At 38.9% G+C, this 25,983-nt stretch overlaps 1 protein-coding gene across 1 annotated transcript in view; it reads left to right on the top strand.

Annotated features, from left to right (window-relative positions):
• The window catches only part of KCNK10 (potassium two pore domain channel subfamily K member 10), a 196,525-nt gene that overhangs the window by 51,378 nt on the left and 119,164 nt on the right, over window positions 1–25,983 (top strand). Inside the window, exon 2 of the mRNA XM_069092380.1 lies at window positions 13,861–14,189. Within this exon, the coding sequence (XP_068948481.1) occupies window positions 13,861–14,189 (329 nt within the window). The remainder of the gene's footprint in view (window positions 1–13,860; window positions 14,190–25,983) is intronic.

The raw sequence follows: 25,983 nt of genomic DNA, 5'->3' as shown, positions 1-25,983 counted from the left end.
TGTGTGTGTGTGTGTGTGTGTGTGTGTGTGTGTGTGTGTGTGTGTGTACATTTTAAAGTCAGTAATTAAATAATTTCCACATATACTTATAAGAGGGGCAGCTAGGTGGTGGGGCTATAGTAAGGAAGACTCACCTTTCTGAGTTCAAATCTGACCTTGGACACTTATTAGCTGTGTGACTTTGGGCAAGTCACTTAACCCTGTTTGCCTCAGTTTCCTCATCTGTAAAAAGACATGGAGAAGGAAATGGTAAACCACTCTAGTATCTTTGCCAAGAAAACCCCAGATGGGGTCATGGAGAGTTGAGCACAACTGAAACTATTGAACAACATCAGTACTTGTAAGAGGTGTTGATAGCCTTAACAACTCTGTTTTTGGAAAGATGAATTAGTACTGATTCTCTTTAACTAACCCCCTCCACTCTCTAAGGAACACCATGAGAACCCTTTCTCCTTTTACATTCATCTCTTCCACCATCCTGTAGTCATCCCTAGCCACTGATGACTGCATTTGCGGGAAATCACAGGAATGCTGCTGATGTCAGCAATGCTAATACTGCATTAGAGAATCCACTTTAGAGGGAATTATGTTAGATTGGGGGTGGGTAGGGGAGGAGATACTGCTGAAATGAAAAGCCATTTTGTAAGATACAGTATGGAAAGACTTTTTTTTTTTCTGAATGAAGCTTCTTATTCACTTTTGCTTCTATTAAATCTGCATATGAAAAAATGCCATTTTAATTTTTTATAGTACTGTCTTTCTAGGCTGATAGTTGAAGGAGTAATGTAGGCTAATGAAACTCATTATACTAGGAGCAAAAGTACCTGGGCTCAGTTCTGGCTTTTGTGGCTTGTTTGCCATGGGCCCTAGGCCAAGTCACTTGGTCCTCTAACCCTCAGTTTCTTCCTCTGTAAAACACAGATAACAACATCTGTTCCGCCTATCTCGTGGGGTTCTTGTGAGAATCAGAGGAGGTAGCAGACACAAAGGATGGTGTGAGCAGAAAACTTTAGGTGAAAGAATTTGGAAAAGAAATCCAAAGTATAATAATTCTTGGGATGAGGTGTGGGGTAGTCTGTGGCCACTGTGTTATTCCTCAGAGGACATTAAAGCAAAGCAGGATGACCTGTGCTGAGATTCCAGGTTTTATGCTATAATCCTTCAGAAGATGGGGTAATTGGACTGTGACAAATGGACCCCAAGCTAGATAGAATGGATAGAAGACACTATTCATTGTCAGGTGATGACTGACAACTTTCTAGACTAGTAGGACCCACAAGTGCTTATGTGGGCTAGCATAGCCCTTCAGAACACACAGTCACTTCCACAGCTTGATGAGGCTTTGAAGTAGGAATTAGGTTTCAAATGGCTATGTGACTTGCCCATGGTCACAAAGCTGATAATACCTTAGCCTTATATTGTGGCTTAAGGTTTACAAAGCCCTTTATTAATATAGGATAAGTACTCTTGACTTGTTATTGCTAATTTTAAGGATAAAAAAAACATTAAACAAAGAGACCTAGACTGACTTGATAATGGTTAGGATTTGAATCCAGGTTTCTCCTGACTCCAAAACTCTTCGTGCTCTGTCACATTAACTGTCTAGTTAGGCCTGGAATTCAGCTCCTCTGATTACAGATCTGGTTTTCTTCTTTTTTTCTAAGACACAAGGCTCCCTGTGCTTTGGAGGAGAGTTCATTTGCCTCATTAAAATTACTGAGGATTCTCATCATATGGGTTTCCTAGAGTTGGCTGCCTTTTCCCAAAGGTCTAATTCTCCACAGAGGGTAGCAATGGGGAGAGGATGTTAAGAAACTGTTTTGTGAAGCTGCAGCATAAAACCGTAAACAGCTTACATTTATCTAATAGCTGACACTTATATAATGCTTTAAGGTTTGCAAAGGGGCTTTTTATATACTGTCTCACTGGATCTTCATAACAGCCTTGTAAAGTAGATTTTACAGAGGTCATCGTCATTTTATAGGTGCGGAAATTGAGACTCAGAAGGGCTAAGTGATTTTGGAGGGGGTCACACCTAGTAAGCAAGAGCTGGGATTTAAACCTATGTTTCGACTCAAAAACTTGTACTCTTTTTAAGTATAGTATTCTACCCTTCAAACAAAGGACCAGTGCCAGCCTTATTTATAGGAAGAACAGGTGGTCAGCTGCAGGGTATGATTTGAGAGAGACCACGACCTACTGTTTAAAAATATCTGTCTGGTTAGGTGCCAGTCATATTACCTGAAATTCCATCATTTTAGAATAATTCCTCAGTGTTAATCATCGCTCTCTCCCCATGGTCCCTTTTCAAACAGTAAATCTCCTCGGAAAGAGTGACTCATTAATTTGATAGCATATGGGTATGAGTGAGTTTACCAAAGAGTCCCCTCCTGATAGGAAAGATAAGGAAATCATGAGATTACTACAGATTTAGAGAAGAAGGTACTCTGAAGTGCTGGGATGGGGAAAGGGGTTAGTTCAGGGAATGGAATAGTAGGGGGAGCTAAAAAGCAGCTTTAGCTATGTAGTATGTTGCCTTTCTGGAGCTGGTAAATTGGCAGGCATCAATAAATCTCACTTCTCCCTCTCCTCTTCATTCTTTTCTTGTAGGTCAAGTTATTTTCCACCATGGGGAGGTGACTTTCTTTCTCCCTTAAATCTCTACTTTTTATTTATTTATTTTTTTGGAGATGGAAAGGCAATTGGGGTTAAGTGACTTGTTCGAGGTCACACACATAGGGAGTGTGTTAAGTGTCTGAGGCTGAATTTGAACTCAGATCCTCTTGACTCCAGGGTCGGTGTTCTATTCACTGTGCCACCTAGCTGCCCCAATGCCAACTTTTTAGAGGAATGGCTTTCTTTTCAAAACCATCTGTATGGTAATGGCAGAAACCTCCCTCAGTGCCAGGCCAGTCAGTCAGCTGCTCAGTCCCTGGTGCTGACTCATTTGCCTACAGAAACTCTGATAAATGTATTCTCTCTGCCCTAGAAAGTTATAAAAATGAATTAGTAATGCTCTGTTAAATTCCAAGCCTAGTTAGAGACCATATTCTGGCAAAATATGGAAGTTTTCAGTCTTTCCCCTTTCAGGCTTCCTAATCACCCCCTCTTAAGCACAATTTTAATAATAGCACCTGTGGTTTAAGAATGTGGTTGTTAATACCTATATCACATTCGCTGGATTAAGAAAACAAAGCAAAATTTTTAAACACAGAAAAGTAAATAGGCTTTTAAGACAGAAGAATGAGGCTCCCAATGCTTTTGGAAGAAGCATCAGGGTTCAGAAGTGAGCACTTTCCCTCTTAGAAGAGAGTGAAAAGGGAGGAAGGGGCTGTGTGGTTAATTACTAGTTTTAGCCTACATTCTGAAGGGGTTTTATCCACTTGGGATCTGCCTGGAAAGGCTTGATGACATTTTTACACAGCCCTGGATCTGGAGTCTCTGGGTGGCTCCTCTTTATGGTAGCAGTGCCTTTCCTGGCACTTTACTCCCTAGTTCCCATGGCATCTTACTCTTTTTTCTTTCTCCAGTTCCAAAAGATGGAAGGGGAGAACTTGCCAGTCAGAATCATCCCTCTCTGAGTCCCAAGGTCAGGACAAATCTTGAGGGGTGAGGGAGGGGAAGAGGTCATTGAGGATGCTGGGAGATTTCTGCCTGAATCAGCAGGCACCCACCTCTAACATCCTTATCTCAAGTGACACCTGGCGGAAGTGTGGCCAAGATGGAGATACACCAAATTCACACTCATGCTTCCCCTTAAGTAAGCCTATGCTAGACATTGTTTGAGGTGCTGGGGATAAAAAGACAAAAATAATCCTACTTTCAAGAAGTTTACATTCTCTTGAAAGAAAAGAATATGAATAGAGAAAAGAATGCAAAGTATATACCAAGTAAATAAAAAATTACTTTTTGGAGGTTGGGTAGGGGGAAGAGTTCTAATTTCAAATTGGATTGGGAAAAGCATCATGTAGGAGGTGTCTCTTGAAATGGGCATTAAGAAGATCTGGCTGGAAATGAGAAGGGAGAGCATTTCAGGCATGGTGGGGAGGGGAGCAGGGAAGAACCCTAACCAAGATGGAATGTTGTGTATGAGGAATGGTAAAAAGGTGGTTGGTTTGAGCTTGATGTTGGAGTTTTTGAAGGAGAGTAATATGCAATGAGTGAGGGGCTCTCCTAGGGGCACTCCTCTTCCCCCCGAAAAGTGACTATTTATTTAGTACATATTTTGTATTTATTTCTTTATCACCATATTCTTTTCTTTCAAGAGAATGTTAACTCTTTGAGGGCAGGGCTGGTTTTGTCTTTTATTCCCAGCCCATAAGTGGGTTGCAACCAGGCTTTGCTCTAAAAAACAAACAAAAAAAATTCCCTGCCTTCAGCTATTAAAAGCTAGCAGCTTTAAGGCTGTTAACCTTTTTCTGACACAAGTGACCAAAATCAAGATTTTGAAAGTTCTCCAGACAGGAGGAGTGCACAAACAATATGACCTAATTTGCTCTAATAATTGCTGACGTGTACATTTATGAACTTTAGGACATACGTTATATATACTCTCACCTGAATCTTGTTCACTACAGATAATATATGTTTTTTTTCAAATGCTTTATTAACTTCTGATTTACATCATTCATTTCCTCCAGATTTTGAGTTACAAATTTTCTCCCTGTTTTTCCCCTACCCACTTCCTCAAAATAGTAGTCCCACAGGATATCCCCTCCTTTGATCTCCCATATTTTCTCCCATACCCCTTTTGACTTTTCCAGTGGATCTCTATGCCCTAGTGCCTGTATACCTTATTTTCCAATTACATGTAAAATAATATTGATAATAGTACATATATATACATACACATATACACACACATATATACATACATATTTGAATATTTGATTTTAAAACTTTGAATTCCACATTCATTCCCTTCCTCCCTTGTCACCCACTTACTGGGAAGATAAGCAATTCAGTATAGGATGTACATGTGTGGCTAATGCAAAACAATAGCATAGTAGATATATTGTAAAAGACTAACTATATTTCCTTCCCTCCTATCCCACCTCCCACTTGTTCTATTCTCTACTTTGACCCCGTTTCTTTTCAAAAGTGGGTACTTTCAACTTCCCTCCCCCCAGCCTGCCCTCCCTTCCATCATCCCCCCTCTCATCCCCTCCCCCCCACTCTCCTGCAGGGTGAGATACCCTATTTAGTGTGTATTTGATTCCCTCCTCAAGCCAAATTCAATGGGAATAAGGTTGACCCATTCCCTTTTGCCTTCCTATTCTTCCCCTCCATTGCAAGCATTTCCCCTTGCCTCTTCTGTATGAGATAGTTAACCCCATTCTGTCTCTCCCCATCTCCTCTCATTATATTCCTCTCTCACCTCTTAATTTCCCCTTTTAAGTATCATCTCTTCCTGTTAAATTGGTCCTGTTCCCTCTATCTATATATACCTGTAAACATATATACACACATTCACATATGTATTCATATGCCCATATCCCCTCATATATATATGTATGTATTTCTATTCCATTCAACTACTGAGAAAAGTTTCATAACTTACAATTATTGTTTTTCCATGTAGGAATGTTAATAGTTCAACTTTGATAAGTTCCTTGTGATTTCTTTTCCCTGTTTACCTTCTCATGCTTCTCGTATCTGAATGTCAAATTTTCTATTCAACTCTTTTTTTTCATCAAGAATGTTTGAAAGTCCTCTATTCCACTGAATGACCACATTTCCCCCTGAAATATGATACTCAGTTTTGCTTGGTAGGTGACTCTTGGTTTTAATCTCAGCTCCTTTGACCTCTGGAATATCATATTCCAAGCCCTTCGATCCCTCAGTGTAGAAGCTGCCAGAACCTGGGTTATCCTGATTGTGTTTCCACAATATTAATATTGTTTCTTCTTGGCTGCTTGTAATATTCTCTCCTTAATCTGGGAATTCCGGAGCCTGGCTATAATATTCCTAGGAGTTTTCTTTTTGGGATCTTTTACAGGAGGTGATCGGTGAATTCTTTCAACCTCTATTTTGCCCTCTGGTTCTAAAACATCAGGGCAGTTTTCTTTGAGAACTTCCTGGAGGATGATTTCTAGGTTCTTACTTTGATCATGGCTTTCAGATAGTCCAATAATTTTTAAATTATCTCTCCTGGATCTATTTTTCAGGTCAGTGGTTTTTCCCATGAGATATTTCACATTGCCTTCTATTCTTTCATTTGTTTGGATCTGTTTAATAGCTTCTTGATTTCTCATAAAGTCATTAGCTTCCATTTGCTCCAGTCTAATTCTGAAGCAATGATTCTCTTCATTGAGCTTTTGAGATTCTTTTTCCATCTGGCAAATTCGACTTTTTAAGGCATTCTCCTCCTCATTGCCTTTTAGAGCCTCTTTTGCCATTTGAGTCAGTCTGTTTTTTAAAGTGTTATTTTCCTCAGTCAAGCTGTTGACTCTCATTTCATAATTTTCTTGCATTGTTCTCATTTCTCTTCCCAATTTTTCCTCCACTTCTCTTATGTGCTTCTATGTCCTCTATGGCCTGTAACCAGCTCGTATTTTTCTTTGAAGCTTTTGGTGCAGGAGTTCTGACTTTACTGTCTTCCTCCTGTTCCATGCTTTGTTCCTTTTTGTCCCCAAAATAGGAGTGTAATGTTGGAATCTTCTGTCTGCTTTGTTTCCTTTGCCTGGTCATGTCGCCCCTCAGTCACTTGAGCCTTGGGCTTTTTGCCACAGTAGAACTCTGCCACCAGACAGGGGAGCTTTCGTCCCAAATGCTGGGGTTTTCTCAGCTGCTGGAGGTGTTAGGTGGATACCCTCTCTGAGATTTCCACACGGTCTGGCAAGCTGGACATACACCCCAGGACTTTCACCCTAGACTGCAATCCAGATCCAAGCAGGTTAAAGCAAGAGCAATTACCTCTCAGACTGGTCACTTGGTTCCCCTACACTCTGCAGGCCAGGAGCTGAAGCCGGCTGTGGCTGGCTGTGCCAGTGCCTCAGTGGCTTCTCGCCCCAGGGGCAAAAGCCTCGCACTCCCACTTACTGGTCCCAAAGTCCAGACTGCACTGACCTCTCACCTTGTCCTTCGCCTCTATGCGTTGATAAATCTGGAAAAGGCCACAGCTGCTGCTGATCTGGACTCCCTCTGGCCAGTGGCTGGTTAGGCCCACCCTGGGGCTAAAGCCTCAGAGTGGGGCTGGGCTTGGCTCCCAGAGCACTGCGCTGGCTGATTCCTGCCGGCCTGCTGGGCTGTCCTCAGTGGGAGGTTAACTTCTCTGTGTCATTTTGTGGGTTCTGCAGCTCCAAAGTTTGTTTAGAATCCCCTTTTTACATGGATTGGGGAAGGTGGAAGCCGGAGCAGCTGGGAGGTCCTGCTTCTACTCTGCCATCTTGGCTCTGCCCCCTAATATATGGTTTTAAAGAGTCTTCTAGGCAGTGGTGAGCTGGATCCAGCTCTAACTAGATTGCTCCAGGATTGTTAAATTTCCAGTGTGAGTATTTATGCCTTGGAAATCAAGTGCTACCAATCAGGGTTTGATTTATTGTCTTGTTGATTATCTAGATTTAAGAAAGTGTTAATAATTGTAATAGCAAGCACCCTAGCATAACTATACCTTTCTTTTCTAAAGTAAAGCAACTCAAAAGGGGTTAACAATCTTACTTTAATTAAACACATTATGTATATGTGTGTTTGTGTGTGTGTGTGTGTGTGTGTGTGTGTGTGTGTGTGTGTGTGTATAAAATTCACTTAGTTCTGGGGGAAAAGTCAGCCCCCTGAACTTCAGAAAATACAAACAGAAATTACAAGCAGACAAAAAATACAAACAGAGAAAATGACACAATTCTTCAGACCAACAGATAGGGCTTCTAGCTGGTTGACCATTACATCCATACCTAGTTAGTTACCAGAGAGAGAAGCATCAACATCTGAGTTTTCAAAGCTGGGGGGCTCAACAGCTGCCCAGAGTCTCATCTGGCCAAATCATACAACTCTTCCCACAAATGAGCCCCAAAGCAAAACTTTGCCTTCGAGTAGGGTCAGAGAACATCACAACCTTTGTGACCTACTGCCTAATTACAAAGTAACAAAAAGTGGGCCTTTCTGAAAAACAAGCCTCCCCTAAGCAAGCTTCTCTTATTGGGCTCCAAGTGAGACCCATTAAGGGACAGAGAAGATCTTTAAGTTCCCTAGACCTATTTAGGGGCAGGGAAGATCTTCAAATTCCCTTACCATTACAATAATGCAGATGAAACTTAAAAGTATGTACATACATTTTCCCTCTCCCACCAACCTGGTTGTTAAACATTGCACACCCCTGTATTGCTCTATAAGTATTGATTGAGCTCAGTAGGAGTATACTAAAAGGTTTGTGCAATTAGTCATTACCTGACTAATAATTAATAATAATAAACTGGCACTTATATAGGCCTCAGGGTTTGCAAAGTGCTTTACATTCATTATCTTATTTGGACTGTACAACTTCATCTGACCTGGGCCACTAAGAGTTAGGTGACTTGACCAGGGTAATATATGGTATATGTCAGAGGTGGGACTTGTAAGTCTTTTTGAGTTTGAGGCCTGTTCTCTATCTAGTACACCATGCTGCCTCTCCCATAAACAAAATAAATTCCATTAAATTAGCCATCTTGAGGTTTTGCGACTATGACCAAATGCCATCGTCTACTTAGATAACAGCATTGTACTGTACAATGAGTATTTATTTATTAGGCTTTATGAAGATGGAGACTTTGTTATATAAACTGTATAACTCATCAAAATGCCTAGTGAAATGTTCTGCACACATTTAGGCACTTGGTTAATGTTTGTTCAGTTGAATTGAGAGCTATAAATGGTACAGTATTTGTTGGTCTCTTAGAAACTTAAAGCTGAGAGAGGGGCCCTTACAGATCATTTAGTTTAGACCAATCCATTCTTTTTAAGTACATAAATCTCACCACAAATGTCTCCCATCCTTTGATTCTGACTGGTTCACGCTGATTGAAATGAAAGGCAGAACAGTCCAGGTTGTTGGAGTATATTTAACCAGGGATGTCCAAAATGTAGGCTGCTTAGTTCAGCCGGGGTTCAAGTTACTAGTAACTTTCCTGTTGTTGTCATTACTAATAAAAAACTGTGTTTCCTAAACCAGCTAAGATCTCATATTCAAAATAACCTCTGTGAAGGAGGTTGGGAAAATTCTCATGATGTTATGGTACCAGGCAGAGTATCCAGAGAAGGGAGGATTCTCAGTCACTCCCTCCTGGAAAGGTGGGCAGGTTACTATCTCCTTCTCCCTGGACCATCTTTTTCATTTCATGGGGATGTTTCCCTTAGATGGGTCTAGACATCGTACCTTGGGCAAGTCATTTCTCCTAAAGCTTGTTGCCACACTCGTCCCTTTCAGCTATCATTTTTATAGTTTCCAGTGGGACTCTATCAGTGGAAAGAATGGTGAATGAGGGCACAGAGGAAAAAGGGAGAAAAAAAAGAGGAATTAGACTTTGGAAAAGAGGGACAAGATTACAGATGTACTTCCTGGCCTATGGGAGGTGTAGCTTTGGGTTGAACATCTACCATATTATCACTCCACTTGTCTCTCTAAATGAGAACTCTTACTGGGGATCCTTACTCCTAACCCCTCTCTTCCCAATAAACCGAAACCAAAAACAACAAAAGAAAACCCATCCTTAACATTAAAACAAAGTGGTAGATTTAGAAGATCTAGCTTTGGAGTGAGAATATCGTGGTATCATAGGATCATAGATTTAGAGTTGGAATAGACCTCAGAAGTTACCTAGTCCAATCCCCTTATTTTATAATTGAGGAAACTAGGGTCTAGGGAGGTTAAGGAATTTGCTCAGGGGCACCCAAGTAGAGAGTGTCTGAGGTCAACCTGGAACTCAGGCCCTCTAACTCCAAAGCCAGTCCCCTTTCCCCCTCCCTTTTTTCCTTTCCCCTACATTTTCTTCTCTTTCTTTCCTCCAGGCTACCCTCTACCTTTTCTAATTAGGATAGAAATTAAAGAAATGTGTGATAGAAGGAATTCAAGCCTCCACTGCCTAACACAATACCTCAGGACTTTATTTCTTTGAAACGATCTCTTTCTGCTATGTCTCATTTTGGTGTGGAGGTGACCCTGGGGTTTGGCATTCTGTGCCACTGGAACATAAGTTCTGGCAGAGTTGAATAAGCTGGACAGGCTTCAAGTGCAGCCCCAGATAAAATCTGTATGCTGCTATCACCAGCCTTGTGAAGTATTCTGGCTCAATACCAGAAGTTTGACCACCAGGTGAAGGCTTCTCTGGCTATGGCAACTTATTAATTAGACATAATGGACAATCAGATGATTGCTTTGCATCTTTCTCCACCTTTCCACCTCAGGAGGTAGTACCTCTGGGGAAATGTAACGATTTGACTCTGGGGAAATCTTTCACCTAACCCTAGTACAACATTTGTTCACATTTGATAAATATCTGTCCAGTGAGTAAATTAGGGATTTACTTTATACTGTCTCTGTTTTTCCTCCCTCTCCCAAGTCAATCATGACTAAATTTGGGGGCAGCTAAGTGATGCAGTGAATAAAGCACCGGCCCTGGAGTCAGGAGGACCTGAGTTCAAATCCAGTCTCAGACCTTAACGCTTCCTAGCCCTGTGACTTTGAGCAAGTCACTTAACCCCAATTGCCCTGCCTTCCCCCCTCCAAAAAGCAAAATAAAGTAAAATAAAAATAAAAAAAAATCATGCCTAAATTTGTCAATATACAGTGCAGCATTTTTTTTTTTTACATCATCTCACTGAGGTCTAGTTGGAGGGCTTGGTAATAGGAGATATTAACCCTCAATTGCTCTGGGACACGTTCCAGGCCAGGCAAACAAATTTATTCTCCCAGTGTTACAGGGCAGGTTTATTTGTCTTCTGCCTGTATACCCTATTACCTGGCTGGGTAACTGTGTCCCTTTTCTAGATGGTGGCACCCTAGCCAGGATTCAGGAAAAAGAGGCCCATTGATATGTTTTACAATCAAAGTGTAGAGTCAATAGGAGGACAGGATAGACTATGAAAAAGTGAATGGTGTTCTAGGATGAGGCAAATCTATTAAAATCATTATGACTCTATCAGCAGGAATAGCACCACCCCCACTCCAAAGCTAGGGAAAAGTGAAAAAGTGAAATTTGGTAGCTACCTAGTAATGAAACAGTATTTAAGTGAATTAGCCAGTAGGCCATTTCCTATTGTTTTCACTCTGCTCATTTCTCATCATCACTTTTGCTTCTAGCAAGAACTTTGCTTTTTGAGGCCATGAAGCATAATAGTACATAATCACTTTCTATGATTCATCAATTATTAAGGCATTTTACTAAAAAAAAGTCATTGCTAAGGAAATTATAGTAGTTGGCTTTCTTCAAGGCTGGAAAAGATCTAATAGAAGTGTTGTTTACCAGCTTAGGGAAATGTACTTCGTATTTGTAGAGAGAGGTGCACATTTTGATCCTGCTGGTTGGCCTCTCAGGTATCTTCTGGCTCTGGATCTTTGATCTAAAGTCCTACAGTCCAGTGACATCACATAAAGTGCCCTTAGTCACACAGCAAGTCATTGTGGGAATGAAGGACATTGAAGAATTCTGAGTGGCAATGGCTGATTAAAAGACCTTTGAAATATCCTGCACCTTAATACCTGACATTTATATATCCCACTAATACTAACAAAGGGGTTTGACTGTTTGGCTTATTTAATTATTAAAATAAACCAGTGAAATTATTATTGCCTCCATTCTTACAGATGGAGAAACTGGGGCTTAGAGAGGCTAAGCAAGTACCTGAGGACATGAGGCTAGTAAATGGCACAGTCAGGACTTTCACCCAAGGTGATGACATCCTAGGTTTAGAGCTAAGAGATGCCTTCGATTGTAGCCAGTCCAGTGGATAGAGTATTTTAGCTGGAGGCAGGAAGACCTGAGTTCCAATCCTGCCTTAGGTAGTTACTAGCTGTGTGACCTTGGGCAAGTCACTTAACTGCTCTCTAGATCAATTTCTGGGCAGGAAGATGATTCAGTGGTTTTATTGCCAGAAGTGAAGTCAGGAATATTCATCTTCATGAGTTCAAAACTGGCATCAGATACTTACTAACTGTGTCACCCTGAACAAGTCACTTATCTCTGCTTTAGTTTCCTCATCTGTAAAATGAGATGGACAAGGAAATGGCAAACCACTCTGGTATCTTTTCCAAGAAAATCCCAAATGAGGTCATGAGGAGTCAGATACAACTGAAATGGCTGACCAATTATAACAAAGCTCAATTTCCCCATCTGTAAAATGGGGACAATAATAATACCTACCTCCCAAGGTTGTGAAGATGACACGAGATAATATTTTTTAAAATGTCTGGCACATAGTAGGAGTTATATAAATACTGAATCTCTTCTTTCTCCAAGTTCAGTGCTTTATGCACGGTGCTGCCTAGACTATCTTCTAGACTCTGAAACACAGTTACATGTTCCTATATTGAGGAAGTTAAAAAAAATCATACACACACACACACACCCAAGGATGGTTTTGCCACCTTTTAGTTGTCTTGACAGTATGCCAAATAACCAGCATCTGCCCCAGTCAAGTCTCTAGAACATGGCATATTTTCGACTCAGCTCTCATTGGAGTTAAATTATTTGTTCCTCTTGGGTAATCATATTTACCATCTCCTAATACCTTATTTACACAGCAACCTGAAAGGGCTATGACAGTCATTTTGCAAAGAATGAGAAAGATGAAGAAAGGCTGAAATCCAGATGGAGGGAACAGGGCATTGATTCCTATATGAGCATAAATTTCTATAATGCATTATAAAATTATGGATAAAAGGTTATCATGAGCTTCCTGCCATTATAGTCAAGAATTAGGGAGAACTGGTTTATTTTCAAGATAATGAAATCGTCCCTACAAGGAATAATTTACTTTAGAGGATATCATGAGATACATTAAATCCAGGGAAAAATTCAGGGATGATACATTGGAAAAAAAAAACTAATGCTAATAGATGGAAAGGAGTTTGCTTCTACATTGTCACATTTTTATAATTTTGCTCAGTTCAACAATTTTCACTAAAGCCCTATTTTTTACAAGACGTGGTGCCAGACATATATTCAGTCATAGACCCCCAGGAAGAATTCAGAAAAAGTTAATTGGCATGAAGACCACTCACCAGGGTCAGTTCTCCTCTTCCTTGCTTGTAACTGCTGTCAGAAAGGCAAAATTTCTTTATTGTATTTGGATTTCTGTCTTTATGTTTTTTCCTTTGCCTTCCTTGACAATGCACTTATATTTCTGGATAAAGACTGAATATTCAGCTTGTCTTGAATTTTAATTATTCTCACGTCTTACTCACTATCCTTCAGCTCTTGATGCTACAGCATAGACCAGCCATACAGGTGATGTTTTTTATTATGCTTATTTTCCACAGGTGTTTCCTTGTTCAAATTGAACTCAAAGGCACAGATTTTTCAAACATGGAGATATTTTTGTAGGTATCTTATGCTTATCATTAAATAAAATCCAAAGATGAGAAAATGTAGAAAATCAGAGAAATAGTTTCATAAAGTTTTGATATAGGAGGATGTATAAAAATAAAGAATACTTATTTTATATATGTGTGTGTATTTTTCCCTCTAGATTCCCTGAACTCTCATTCTGCTACTTAGACAGACTACTAGCAACTGATCTGATGCTTTAATTGCAGAACTGGCAAGCCAATTTTTAATCCCCAAGTTTGAAAGCTGTCCCAAGAAAGACATCTGTGCTTTGTTTTAGGCACATCTTGATTTTTGTATTTATAAACAAATTTTATTTTTCTTTCCCTTTTATTTTCAGTGGCTGTTCCTGCGGCAGCACCGGCTTGTCAGCCCAAGAGTGTCACTAACGGGCACTACACAGCCCCACGCCTCTCGATTTCCTCTCGAGCCACAGTGGTTGCCAGCATGGAAAATACCTCCCAGGGCTTACAGACCGTCATGAAGTGGAAAACAGTTGTGGCCATCTTTGTGGTGGTGGTGGTCTATCTTGTCACAGGAGGTCTTGTCTTCCGGGCACTTGAACAACCCTTCGAGAGCAGCCAGAAGAATACAATTGCCTTGGAGAAGGCAGAGTTTCTTCAGGATCACAAATGTGTGGGCCCACAGGAATTAGATACATTGATTCAGGTGAGCTGTGATGAGTCCACAGAATATTCTGTTTGTCAACTATAAAACAATTATACTGAATACCGTCAGCTTCCTGGATAATTAAGTTTTGCATTTCATGGATTGATATTTTTTGGGGGGTCAGAGGGGCTGTGGATCTGACAGGATTGGATATTGGAGAGCTTTATATGTCCATGGTTGGTACTGTCTTCCTAAGCCAAGTCTGGAAACATCAGACAACTCTACCATTATCATTAACTCTATCATTAGGGGGTGGCTATGATTAATCAAGATCATTTTAGATTTTTAATTCAATAAATACTTTTTGAATGCTGATTCTGTGCTTGGGGTTCAACTAGCATGTTGTTTTAGAGACCAAAGGAAGGGAGATTTTGAAGAAAAAGGGGAGTGGTTAACAGTTTTTAAAGCTTAGGAAAGATTGAGTGGGAAAGAGAGAATTGGATTTGGTTGACATTAGTGATGTCTGAGAAAGCAATTCCATTGGAATGGTGGGAACAAGAGTCAAGATTCATGGTGTCAAAGAAGCAATGAGTAGGGAGAAGTGTAAGCTACTCTTGGAAAAGCCTTGGAAAGTAAAGAGAAAAATTAAAAGGACAGCTAAATGAGGGCATCCGCATAAAATAGAGGTTATTTTCAAGATGTGGGAGCATCATGCATGTTGGAAGGGAGAGAAATCAGAGTCGTTGCTTATACAGCATATGCAATTGCCATTTGCAATTGAGGAGGGAAAAATTGAGCAACCAAGGTCCTAGAAGAACTGGGAAAGGACGTGCTCAAATTAATATATGGTAATTTACTTTGGAAAGGAGATGGAGGAATGTCTTTCTCTGATACTGGATTTTGACTTTTGGTCCTTTGTGGCAATATACTACCTAAAAATGCACAGATATACAAGTTTTTCTCTCATGGGACCCCACGTCCTTCCTCCAGCTTTTTTCTGTGTGATTTTCTTCTTGCTGAGGCCCCTTTCCTTTAGGCCCTTTGTTTCCAGGTTGCAGCATGATGTTATACCAGGAAGAACTAGAGCCACTCAGAAAAATGATCAACGGTCAAGGGTAGAGACTTTTCTTCCTGATGGAAGATGTTTTGTTCATAAGAATACACTCTCTTTTTAATTTATTTTTGTTCTTACTCAGTAAAATCATGACATCATGTCTGGAAATCACTTTGCAACACTAAAATGCTACATAAATTTAATTTGCCTGTCCTTAAATATTCATTTATTCTAGTTTTTGATATTTTTCCTTTCCAAGACAATTTTGTGGCTGTTCTTGTCTTTTGTGATTGGTCTATACTTTTATGGCCATATCCATATTCTTTCATGTCTCATCTACCTTTCTGAGGCATCATACATGACTCCTAACACATTTTACAAATAAACTATTGCTTAGTCATGATGTTCCTATCTTGTATTTGTGCTTTTGTAGAAGTTTACACTTAGCCCTACTAAGTTTTTCTGTATCAGGTTCAGATAATTTTTGTAGATTTTTATGATCTTTTGGAGCTCTAGTTCTGTCATACAGCATTGCTATCAGTTCCTTCAAACTTTGTGTTACCCACCATTTTGATAAATACACTACTTATTCTTTTCTTGAAGGTCTACTTTTAAATAGTGGTGGGTCAAGAAGAGAGATATAGTAGCACACGCCTTCAAAACCCATCCTATAGAGCCAGAATTCTTTTTTTATTAAAGCAATTGGGGTTAAGTAACTTGCTCAAGGTTACACGGCCAGGTGTTTCTGGGTGGGTGCTAAGTGTCTGAGTCCGGATTCGATCCCCAGGTCATCCCGACACTGGAGCCAGTGCTCTTACTCGCTGTGCTACCTGGCTGCCCCTAGAGCCAGAATTCTTAACCTGGGGTCCATGAACTTGTTTTGTTTAGCATTCTGGTAACTATATTTCAATATAATTGGATTCTATTGTCATCCTATGTATATCTAAAATAGAAATACAGTAGTCTGAGAAAGGGTCAGTAAGCTTCACCAGATAGCCAATGAAGTCTATGACATAAAAAAAGGTTAAGGTCCTCTGCTATAGGGGCACTACTGCTGTCAGAGCTTTATTTCTTACCCTGACACTTTTAAGCTGATGTGATGGGGTTGTGAGTGAACTTCTCCAGAAGCAAATCCTTCTGCTCCAACTGCTTCCAACCTCAGAGCAGGGAGCAGAAGTAGAACTCCAGGGATATCAAATAGAAAGTCTTCACTGAGTGCAGTTTTCCCTGAGGTTGTCCCCACACTGAGGTGTTTGTTTGAAAACTAAAATAGCATTTTAATAATGAGGACTACAGAGGCAGAAAAATGCATTCAGGGAAATGCTTTACTGAACAAATAAATGATTTTACCAGGAAGCTTAGCTGTGATGTTTGGCACGAAATAGAAATGAGTTGCTTGTCTTCTTTGGAAGAACCTATAGCTGGATGGATAGTTGATCTACTGAAACTGGATAATAGCATTATAGATTTAGACCTGGAAGGGACATTAGAGATTGTCTCTTCCAATCTTTCTCCTTCATTTTACAAATGAGGAAACGGAAGCTCATAGAATTTAAGTGTTTTTGAATTAATAACAATAATAACGATAGTTTTCATTTTATGTTGTCCTTTAAGCTTTGCAAAATGTTTATATGCATTATCTCATTTGAACCAAAGTTCACACAACTAGTAAATAGCAGAACTGGGCTTAGGACCCAGACACTTTCATTCATAGAGAGCTACATTGCACAGTGTTTAGAGTTCTGGGCCTAATGTCAGAAAAATCTGAGTTCAAATCTGGTCTCAGATACTTACTAGTTGTGTTACTCTAGGCAAATCACTTTATCTCTGCTTTAGTTTTCCCAACTGTAAAAGAAAATGGAGATAGCAATAGAACTTACTTCCTAGGGTTATTGGGAAGATCAAATGAGAGAATGTTTGTAAAAGTGCTTATCACAGTGTCTGGCATATAGTAGTCTCAATAAATATTTGTTCTCTCTCTCCACTTCAGGGTTCTTTAATTTTTGCGGTGAAATTCTAAGGAATGTGAAAAGAGTTGTGAAGGTCTTTAAAGAGACTGAAGCATAATAGCTACATAGAAAGGGTAAAGGAAATAATAGGCTGAAGGGAAAGCTGGCAGAAGGAAGGACAATTCAATACAAACCTTCAGGTATTTGAAGATTACCCTGCAGACCTTGGCATTTGTCAGATAGATAACAAACCATAACTTCATCTTAGAGTAAGAGGAAATGGACCTCAGCTGTAGTTTAAAGAGTTCAGATTTTAAAGGCAAGGATACATTTCCCAAAAGTGATTCCCTTTACTAGAAGGAGTCATGGTTTTGAAATCCTTCTGGAGGTAGACTAGGAGGATCTGGGTGTGGGCTTATCTGGAGACAGAGGGATAGATTAGATTTGTTGTTCAGTTGTTTTGGTTATGTCTGACTCTTCATGACCCCATTTGGGGTTTTCTTGGCTAAGATACTCTAGCAGTTTGTCATTTCCTTCTTCACCTCATTTTATAGATGAGGAAACTGAGGCAAGTAGGGTTAAGTGATTTGCTCAGGGTCACACAGCTAGCAAGTGTCTGAGACCAGAATTGCACTCATGAAGATATCTTCCTGATTCTAGTCCTGGCATTTCTATCCACTTTATCATCTAGCTAGCTCATAGATTAATTAGAGGTGTCAAACTCACAGCCAGCAACACTCCTGAGTACAACTTGAAGCAGATTAAAATTTAATTGAGAAAAATTTGACAAAATAAATAAAAATATCATAGAACATAGGTAATATTAACAAGTGGCTTTCTAAGTCAGAATTCAGGCTGCAGCGATTTTTACACATGGTTTAGTAATCCCCATGTCTATTTGAATTTAATACCACTGGACTAGATGATAGCTTACAATCCCTATTGGCCCCAGAGCCATATATATTCAAACTCCATTAAAACATGAGAAAAATCTGTCATTTATTCATAGAGAACTCTTGGTATGGGAGCCTTTTCTATCAACACAGAATAGTTCATCTGTGACTTAGTAGCAAAGTCTGAGGAAATTTGTCTGAATCACTTAGAAGTTAAGTGACTTGCCCAGGGCTTTAAAACTCTAAATGTGTATGTATACATGTATATACATATATTGACATATATGTATACACAATCACATATAAGAACTATAAACCATATCCTAAGAAAAACCACATTTTAAAGTACTTTTTGTGTCATTTAAAATTGCTTTGGGGCTCTTTATTTGGATGACTTGTCCAGGATCCCAGATATTATGAGTCAGAGGCAGATTTGAATTCAGAAGGTCTTCCTGACTCTTTAGGCTCATCACTTGAAAATTCCACGTACTATCAGCATATATTGCACAATATTTGTAAATCTTGTAATTTGTCTGTTATGGATTATGGGAAGTTTTTTATAGCTCTCATGACATGGCACCTTTCCTGGGATCTACATTAGTTCTTAAAATTAATTACTTGCAATTGCATCTCTAACTTTAAAATATATAGAAATATGTTTCCCCCTTTAGAATTAAACATGAGTTTATAACTGCATTACATAGTTTTTTTTACTGTGTGTAATCATTTTGGAACTTAGTTTCCTCATCTGTAAAATGAAACAGTTGGAATAGATGATCTCTAATTTGTCTCTCAAGTTTTATGCATCTGTGAGTTTCCTAACTAGGTATACCTCTTCTTTAAATATTTCCAGATTTTTGGGCGGGAAAAAAAGAGAAGTAAATCCTTTTACCTCCTAAGAGGCAGAAAGAATATTTCTTAATTCATTTTCCCTAGAGCCACAAAATAATTCCTTAGGGTTTTTAGGGATTCTTTTGGGTCCCTTATCACTTTGATTCTAGTTCTAAGAATCATTTTCATTAATTTAGGGACTATTAAAATGTACATTCAGATGGTTTAAAAGCTTACACCATAGAACTGATCAAAGAGTTAGCATTATTATTGTTTTCAATTCAAGAATAACTTCGTAGGAATTTAAATGGCTCATTTTAATAGACTGCTGTCAAGAATATGGCTATATATACACATATATCTTCACAAATGTACACTTTTATCTACCCCTGACTATGGGAAGTTTCTGGTAGCTCTTAGGACATGGCACCTTCCCTGAGGACCACATATTATTAAAAAAATTGAATTACTTGACATTATTTTATATGGTACATAAATCTATACATTATAATTATATAATAATTAACATTAATGCCATTGAAGCCTTAAACTCTAAATATGTATGTATACATGAGCATACGTATAACTATATATATATATATGTGTACACAATCACATACAAGAATAATAAACCATCTCAAAAGAAAAACTACATTTTAAAATACATTTTGTGGAGTTTGAAATGTCTTTGTGTCTTTTTATTTGGATGACTTTTAATACAAAGTTTCCTAAGCTGGCAAAAAAGTCTTACTGCAATGCACCAAGTTCTGAAGTGACTGGCAGATAATAAATTGAGAACAATGACATTAATATGGGTCTTAGCTCTGCTGAATGTACTCTTTTCAAAGTTAAGCTTCAGGGAAGATTTATTTTCATTAGGAGCAAAATTAAGCCACACCACATTTTTCATATATATAAAATCCCCCAAATTTCCTCAACTTCTTTTTTCTATTCCCATTGCAATCATGCTCATTTAGGTCTTTTCTTCCCAAGGCTATTTCAGTAACCTAGTCACAGAATCACAGGAAGAAGAGTTTGGGAGGGACCTCAGCAGTTATCTAGTCCAATCCATATTTGAAAAGGAATCCCCACTATGATATGCCCGCAAGGATATCCATCCTTTGCTTGAAGCTCTCCAATGAAGGGGAATCCGTTGCTGCCTGAGGCAGTCCATTCCATTTTTGGACAGCTATAACTATTAGAAATTTTTCCTGACATCAAGCCTAAATTCTATTCTTTCCAACTTCCATTCATTTGCTTTTGGTTCTGTCCTCAGGAGCTAGACAGAACAAATCTAATTCTGATTCCACATGAGCAACTCTTTAAATGCTTGAGAACAGCTATCAAGTCCCATTTCTCCTGCTCCACATCCTTCTCCCACCCTACATCTTCTTAAAGCTAAACATCTCTATTTTTTTTTCAAATGATTTTCATTTGACATGGACTCATGTGAAAAACCTCATTTCTGCTGTCCCTTCTTGTTCTAGATACATGATTCTGCAATGATACTGCTATCAAATGGCAGAATTGACATTTTATAATTCATGTCCTACAGCTCCAAAGCCACTATTTATTCTAATATCCTACAGGTAAAAGTTATTCTGTTCCTGATGTATTGAAAATTCAGCCCTGAACTCCATGAGTGTATGTGTAAATTTTGCAGTCAGTAATTGAATAATTTCCACATATACTTAAAGAGGGGCAGCTAGGTAGCTGAGCTATAGTCAGGAAGACTCACCTTTGTGAGTTCAAATCCGACCTCAGACACTTACTAGCTGTGTCTTGAAAGAAGCTTAGAAATTAAGAGATGGAAGTGAAGGGGGAAATTCATTCATTCCAGGTTTGAAGGATAGCATATGCCAAGGCACAAAGATGGGGACTGGAATGTTGAATTTGGGAAACAGGTACAAGTATGGTTTGGCAACTACATAGAGTGTATAAAAAGGGAGCAATATGAAATAAGTTTGAAAAGATTGGATGGAGCCAGATTGTGAAGGATGTTAAATGCCAGTCTAAGGAGTTGGCTTTTTATCTTTAAAATGCCTGAAAATTTTTGAGCAGGCACTGGTATGCCATAGGAAGATTATTTTGGAAGCTGTGGGGAGGGTGGATGAGAAAGGAGAGAGAACAATTATGGGCCTATTACAAAAACAGCTATGGCAAGAGGTGATGAGGGCCTGCAGTAGGACAATAGTTTTGTGAGTGGAGAGAAGTGGATAGAGGCAAGAGATGCTGTGAAGGTAGAAATAGACAACACTTGGTAACTGATTGCATGGGAGTGGTGGTGAGGGAGATGGAAGAGTCAAGTATGGGCTTGAGGCTATAAACCTGGTTGTTATATCCTTAAAAATAAGGAAGATGGAAGGAAGCGTAGATTTAGGGGGCAGCCAACTGGTAATGTAGGACTGTAATCAGGAGACGAGGACTGTGTATGAAGAGAGATGATCACTGAACCCATTAGAGCAGAGATCATCAAGAGAGAGAATGAAGAAATAGAAAAGAGGGCAGAGGAAAGTCTTGAATGACACAATTAGGGCATCCCAAATGCCACCCTTAATCTAGTGTTTTACTTCAAAGGAAACAGAAGAAATGGTTACACAGGCAGAAAAACTAGGAAAGAGCAGTGTTAAGTACTTGAAATCAAGGATTATCTTGGAAGAGGGTTTTATTGTTGTTCACAATATCCAAAGCCACAGATGAAATTGAGAAAGGTCTTCATATTTAGCAGTTGGGAAACCATTGATAATCTTTGAAAGAACAGTTTTAGTGGAGTGGTAGTGTTAGAAGTCAGATTGTAAGTGGAGGAGAAGGAAGTGCTCACAGTGGAGGCTGTGAGCAGGCAACTTTTTCAAGGAGTTAGGCTATGAAAAAGAGAAGAAATACAGGAGTGAAATAAAGGCATTTTAAGGAGGAAGAGACTTGAGCATATTTATAGGCATAGGAGGACTAGATGATCTTGAAGATCTTTCAACTATAAATCCTATGGTTTTCTGTCCTTGTCTTGTCTTATTCCAGCTATGAACAGAGCTTTGTTCATGCCATTTCAGTGTCTGGAATAAACTCCCCTTCATCCTTGCCCTCTGAACCCCCTCTCTTCAATCCCATATTCAGGTGCTGCTTCTCTGTGAAGCCTGCTCATTCAGCTGAAAGTTATCTCAGTGTCCTCAGATTTCTAAAGTAGTTTTGCTGGACCTTTCTTTTGCTCTTATCACTTTATCTTTGCATCATAATTATTTGTTCTCATGCATCTTTACCCTACCCTCTTTTAGATGACAAGATCCTTGTGAGTAGTATCTATTTCTCTTTAGATTTCCTTACATGAGTCCTTTGTAAACAGTAAGTGCTTAATAAATGCTTTAAAATTAATTGATTTGAATTTAATTGAATTATTATGGGATAGTGTCTCCAGGTAAATCTCCAGACAATGGAGATGTCTAGATAGTATCAGAAGGCAATAAGAGAGACAACACTGGTCCTGAGAAACAGAACACAGGTAGTGCTTATATGTTATTCCTGTCAGAGTCCCACTGTCTTTGATATAGATTTGCCTAAGAGAATAGGGAACGGCTCAGAAGATATTATCAAGGACTTCAAGGCACAGTGTCATCACTGACACTTTGATGTTTACTATGTGTTAAGACCTTCAGCAGCCTGAATCACACTCACGGCATAAGACTTCTCTGAGGAACATGCATGACACAAGGGAATGCAAACATAGACACACAAGGAAAGCCACTTGTGTAACCAGATTCCCTAGAGCTGTACTACTCTGTCACACAGAGGCTTCACTTGATTTTTGATCTCTTTCCCTCATGAAAATATAGTCATCTCTCCAGTATGAAGACCACTGAAGAAATCGGTTGTTCTGTCATTTCAATTGTGTCTGACTCTTTGTGACCCCATTTGGGGTTTTCTTGGCAAAGATATTGGAGTAGTTTGACATGTCCTTCTCCAGCTCATTTTACGGATGAGGAAACTGAGGCAAACAAGGTTAAGTGACTTGCCCGGGGTCACGTAGCTAGTGAGTGTCTGATACCAGATTTGTGACTCCAGGCCTGGTGCTCTATTCAGTGCACCACCTAACTGCCTCAATGTAGAAATAGTGACCCAAAGAAGCCTTGGCTAGCTCTGATTTTATAAGCTGGCTACAAACAACTTTAGAAACAGAGAGAGGCTGATGACCTCTCCAAGGTTATGGGCAACTAATGTTGCTTAGCTGGTTGTGGCAACATTACCATATGATTAAAAACTTTAAAATATATGATCTTGTGTTTTTTTTTAAGAATTAGTCTTTTATCTTTGATTCCTCCAGGTCAGGGACTGTTTCTTTTATTCCTTACAGCTCCTAGCAAAGAACTGAACACACAGATTCTTAATGCAGTGATATGATAGACATAACTAGAATTCTCTTCCACAATTGGCATTAGGAGAAGGCTCATGTGGTATAAAACTCCTCCTTAACTTTGGCAGAAGTGAGATGATCACCTGTCAAGAATTACATTGCAAAGATTCTCACACATGGTTGGAGATTGAATTAGATAGACTCTATGATTCTTTGAGGAAAGATGAAGAAAGAAGAAATTGAACTTTTGCAATGTGTTTCTTATGTCATGGTTCCATTACTGCTATGAGGTCACCTTCAGAAGGAGATTGTATCATGGGTAGTGAATACTCCATAGTGGGGTTTTGTACCTTTTTCTGTTCCAGACCAACTTTACTCACTGGCACTCTTGGACTCTAGTGAAAATGGTCTGATATTTCTTATTACTTTCCCCACTCCCAGTAATCAGAAAGGATGTTTATTTTTAATTAAAATTTAGACTAATGGTGATAATAATCATAATGCTACCTTACATTTGTATGTTGCTATATAGTTTAAAAAGTACTATCAGAACTCTCTCATTTGGTGGTCATAACCACCTTGTGAGATAGGTAGGTCAGCTATTATCATTATTTTGCAGATAAAGATACTTGGACTTGGAGCTTCTTTGTGATTTCTTTAAAGAAATCTTGATATTTTCTATTTCATATCACCCATGTTTCTCAATATATCCCTTCATCTTTCCTTTGAAGAGAGCCATCTCCTAAAAGAAAGAATCAAAAGAAAGGGGGGGGGGGGACTTCTTTTAACTGCAGTAAAGTTTTGTAAGTTGCCGGTAGTTTTGGGGGCCCATAACTCTGGTTCTATCCCTTTCCCACTGGGCATATCCAAGAACTAAAGAGAAGAGTATGCAATGGTGGCCACCAGCTTAGGTTTAGAGATCTACCAGTAAATGTACTGGTATACTTGCGAATGGTAATAGATAGCTCTCAAAAGGAACTAAAAATAATGAATTAGGTTGATATAATGAATTTTGAAGAATAATGATGAGATGAAGTTTAGGTTCTTTTGAATGAATAAATTTAAAAATTATTTAGTCAACAAGCATTTATTAAACACCTGCTCTATTCCAGACACTCTGCTAAGTACTGAGTGTACAAAGAAAGGCAAAAGGCAGTCCGTGCCCTCAAGGAACTCACAATCTATTGGGGAAAACAATATCCTCAATTCCTTTATCCAAAGATGTAGATAATGATATACATAAAATGGGGATAATAGTCCTTGCAGTACTTACCTTACAAGATTGTTCAAAAGGCATAATGTATGAAAGCATTTTGTAATTTTAAAATTACTATATAAATTACAGTTATTACTATTATTGCCCAAGGCCATAGATCTAATAAGTAACAGAGCTAGGACAAGTATTGAAGTCTCACTTCTCATCTACAACTCTTCCCAGAAGTTTTTGTCAAATAGTGAGTTCTTGCCCCCCAAACTGGAATCTTTGGATTTATCAAATGCTAGATTATCATTTACTACTATGTATTACGTATTTAATCTATTCCACTAATCTACACTCTATTTCCTAACCAGTACCAAATTATTTTCATGATTACTACTTTGTAATGTAGCTTGAAATCTGGTATTGCTAGGCTGCTTTCCTTCACAGGTTTTTTTCATTGATTCCTTTGGTATTCTTGATCTTTTACTCTTCCAGATGAATTTCATAATTATTTTTTCTAGCTCTATGAAATAATTGTTTGGTAATTTGATTGGTATGGGCCTGTACCTATTTCTAATACAATTCAATCCTCAACCCCACCTTTTATAGATCAGAAAATCGACATAGATTGAGATAGTGAAGCAGCTAGGGGGTGGGATAGGATGCTGGTCTTGGAATCAGGAAGACCCAACTTCAAATCTTTCCTCAGACACTTTCTAGCTGGGTGACCCTGGGTCAGTCATTAGCTTATCTGTCTCCATTTCCTCTTTTATAAAATGGAGATAATAATGATACCTTCCAAGGTTGCTATGAGAATAAATTAGATAACATTTGTAAAATGCTTTGCAAATCTTAAAATGTTACATGAATTTTTGTTGTTGGCATCATTATTACTATTACTATTATTATCTTCCTTGGCCAGTGTCACACAGCTGGCAAGTGGCAAAATTGAGATGACAGCTAAAGGCTTCTTTCTAACTTTCTTACTGAGTGATTTCTTACCTTGACATTTTATTATCAACTTCTTACTCTTCTTCATTTCACATATCTGATCGGTTGCCAAATTTTCCTGTTTCTACATATACTCTATCTCTCATATCTGTCTCCTCATATTCCCATAGTTACCACCTTGGTTCAGGCCCTCATCTCTTCTTGCTGGGGCTAGTACAATTGTCTCCTAATTGATCTTTCTGACTCAAGGTAATTCCCCCATCCACACTCCCCAGAGATGTCAAAATTATTTCTTTTAAGCATAGCTCTGATCATATTATACCCCTACTTCATAAACTCCAATGCTTCCTTTTGCCTACAGAATAAAAAATACATTCCTCATTTTAGCTTTTAATGCCCTTCCACAGTCTGGCTCCGACTTGCCTTTTCAGTTTCACTATGTATTACTCTGACTCTCTTTGTCTGTAATCTAGACAGTTCCTCACACACAACATGTTATCTTTAATCTTCATGTGCTTTCCCTCCTGACCTCTACCTTTAAGAACCCCTTATTTCTTTTTACACTTATTTCATCTTTTGCTCAAACCTTTCCTCATCTCTTCATTTGCTAGCAACCTCTATCCCCAAACTATC

This window comes from Petaurus breviceps, unplaced genomic scaffold (genome assembly GCF_028583685.1).
Source record: "Petaurus breviceps papuanus isolate PSGF00001 unplaced genomic scaffold, PetGlider_PUasm1.0 189, whole genome shotgun sequence".
In the NCBI taxonomy this organism is placed as follows: domain Eukaryota; kingdom Metazoa; phylum Chordata; class Mammalia; order Diprotodontia; family Petauridae; genus Petaurus; species Petaurus breviceps.
Note: the sequence above shows the minus strand (reverse complement) of the source record. Positions and strands in the feature narration are given on the sequence as shown.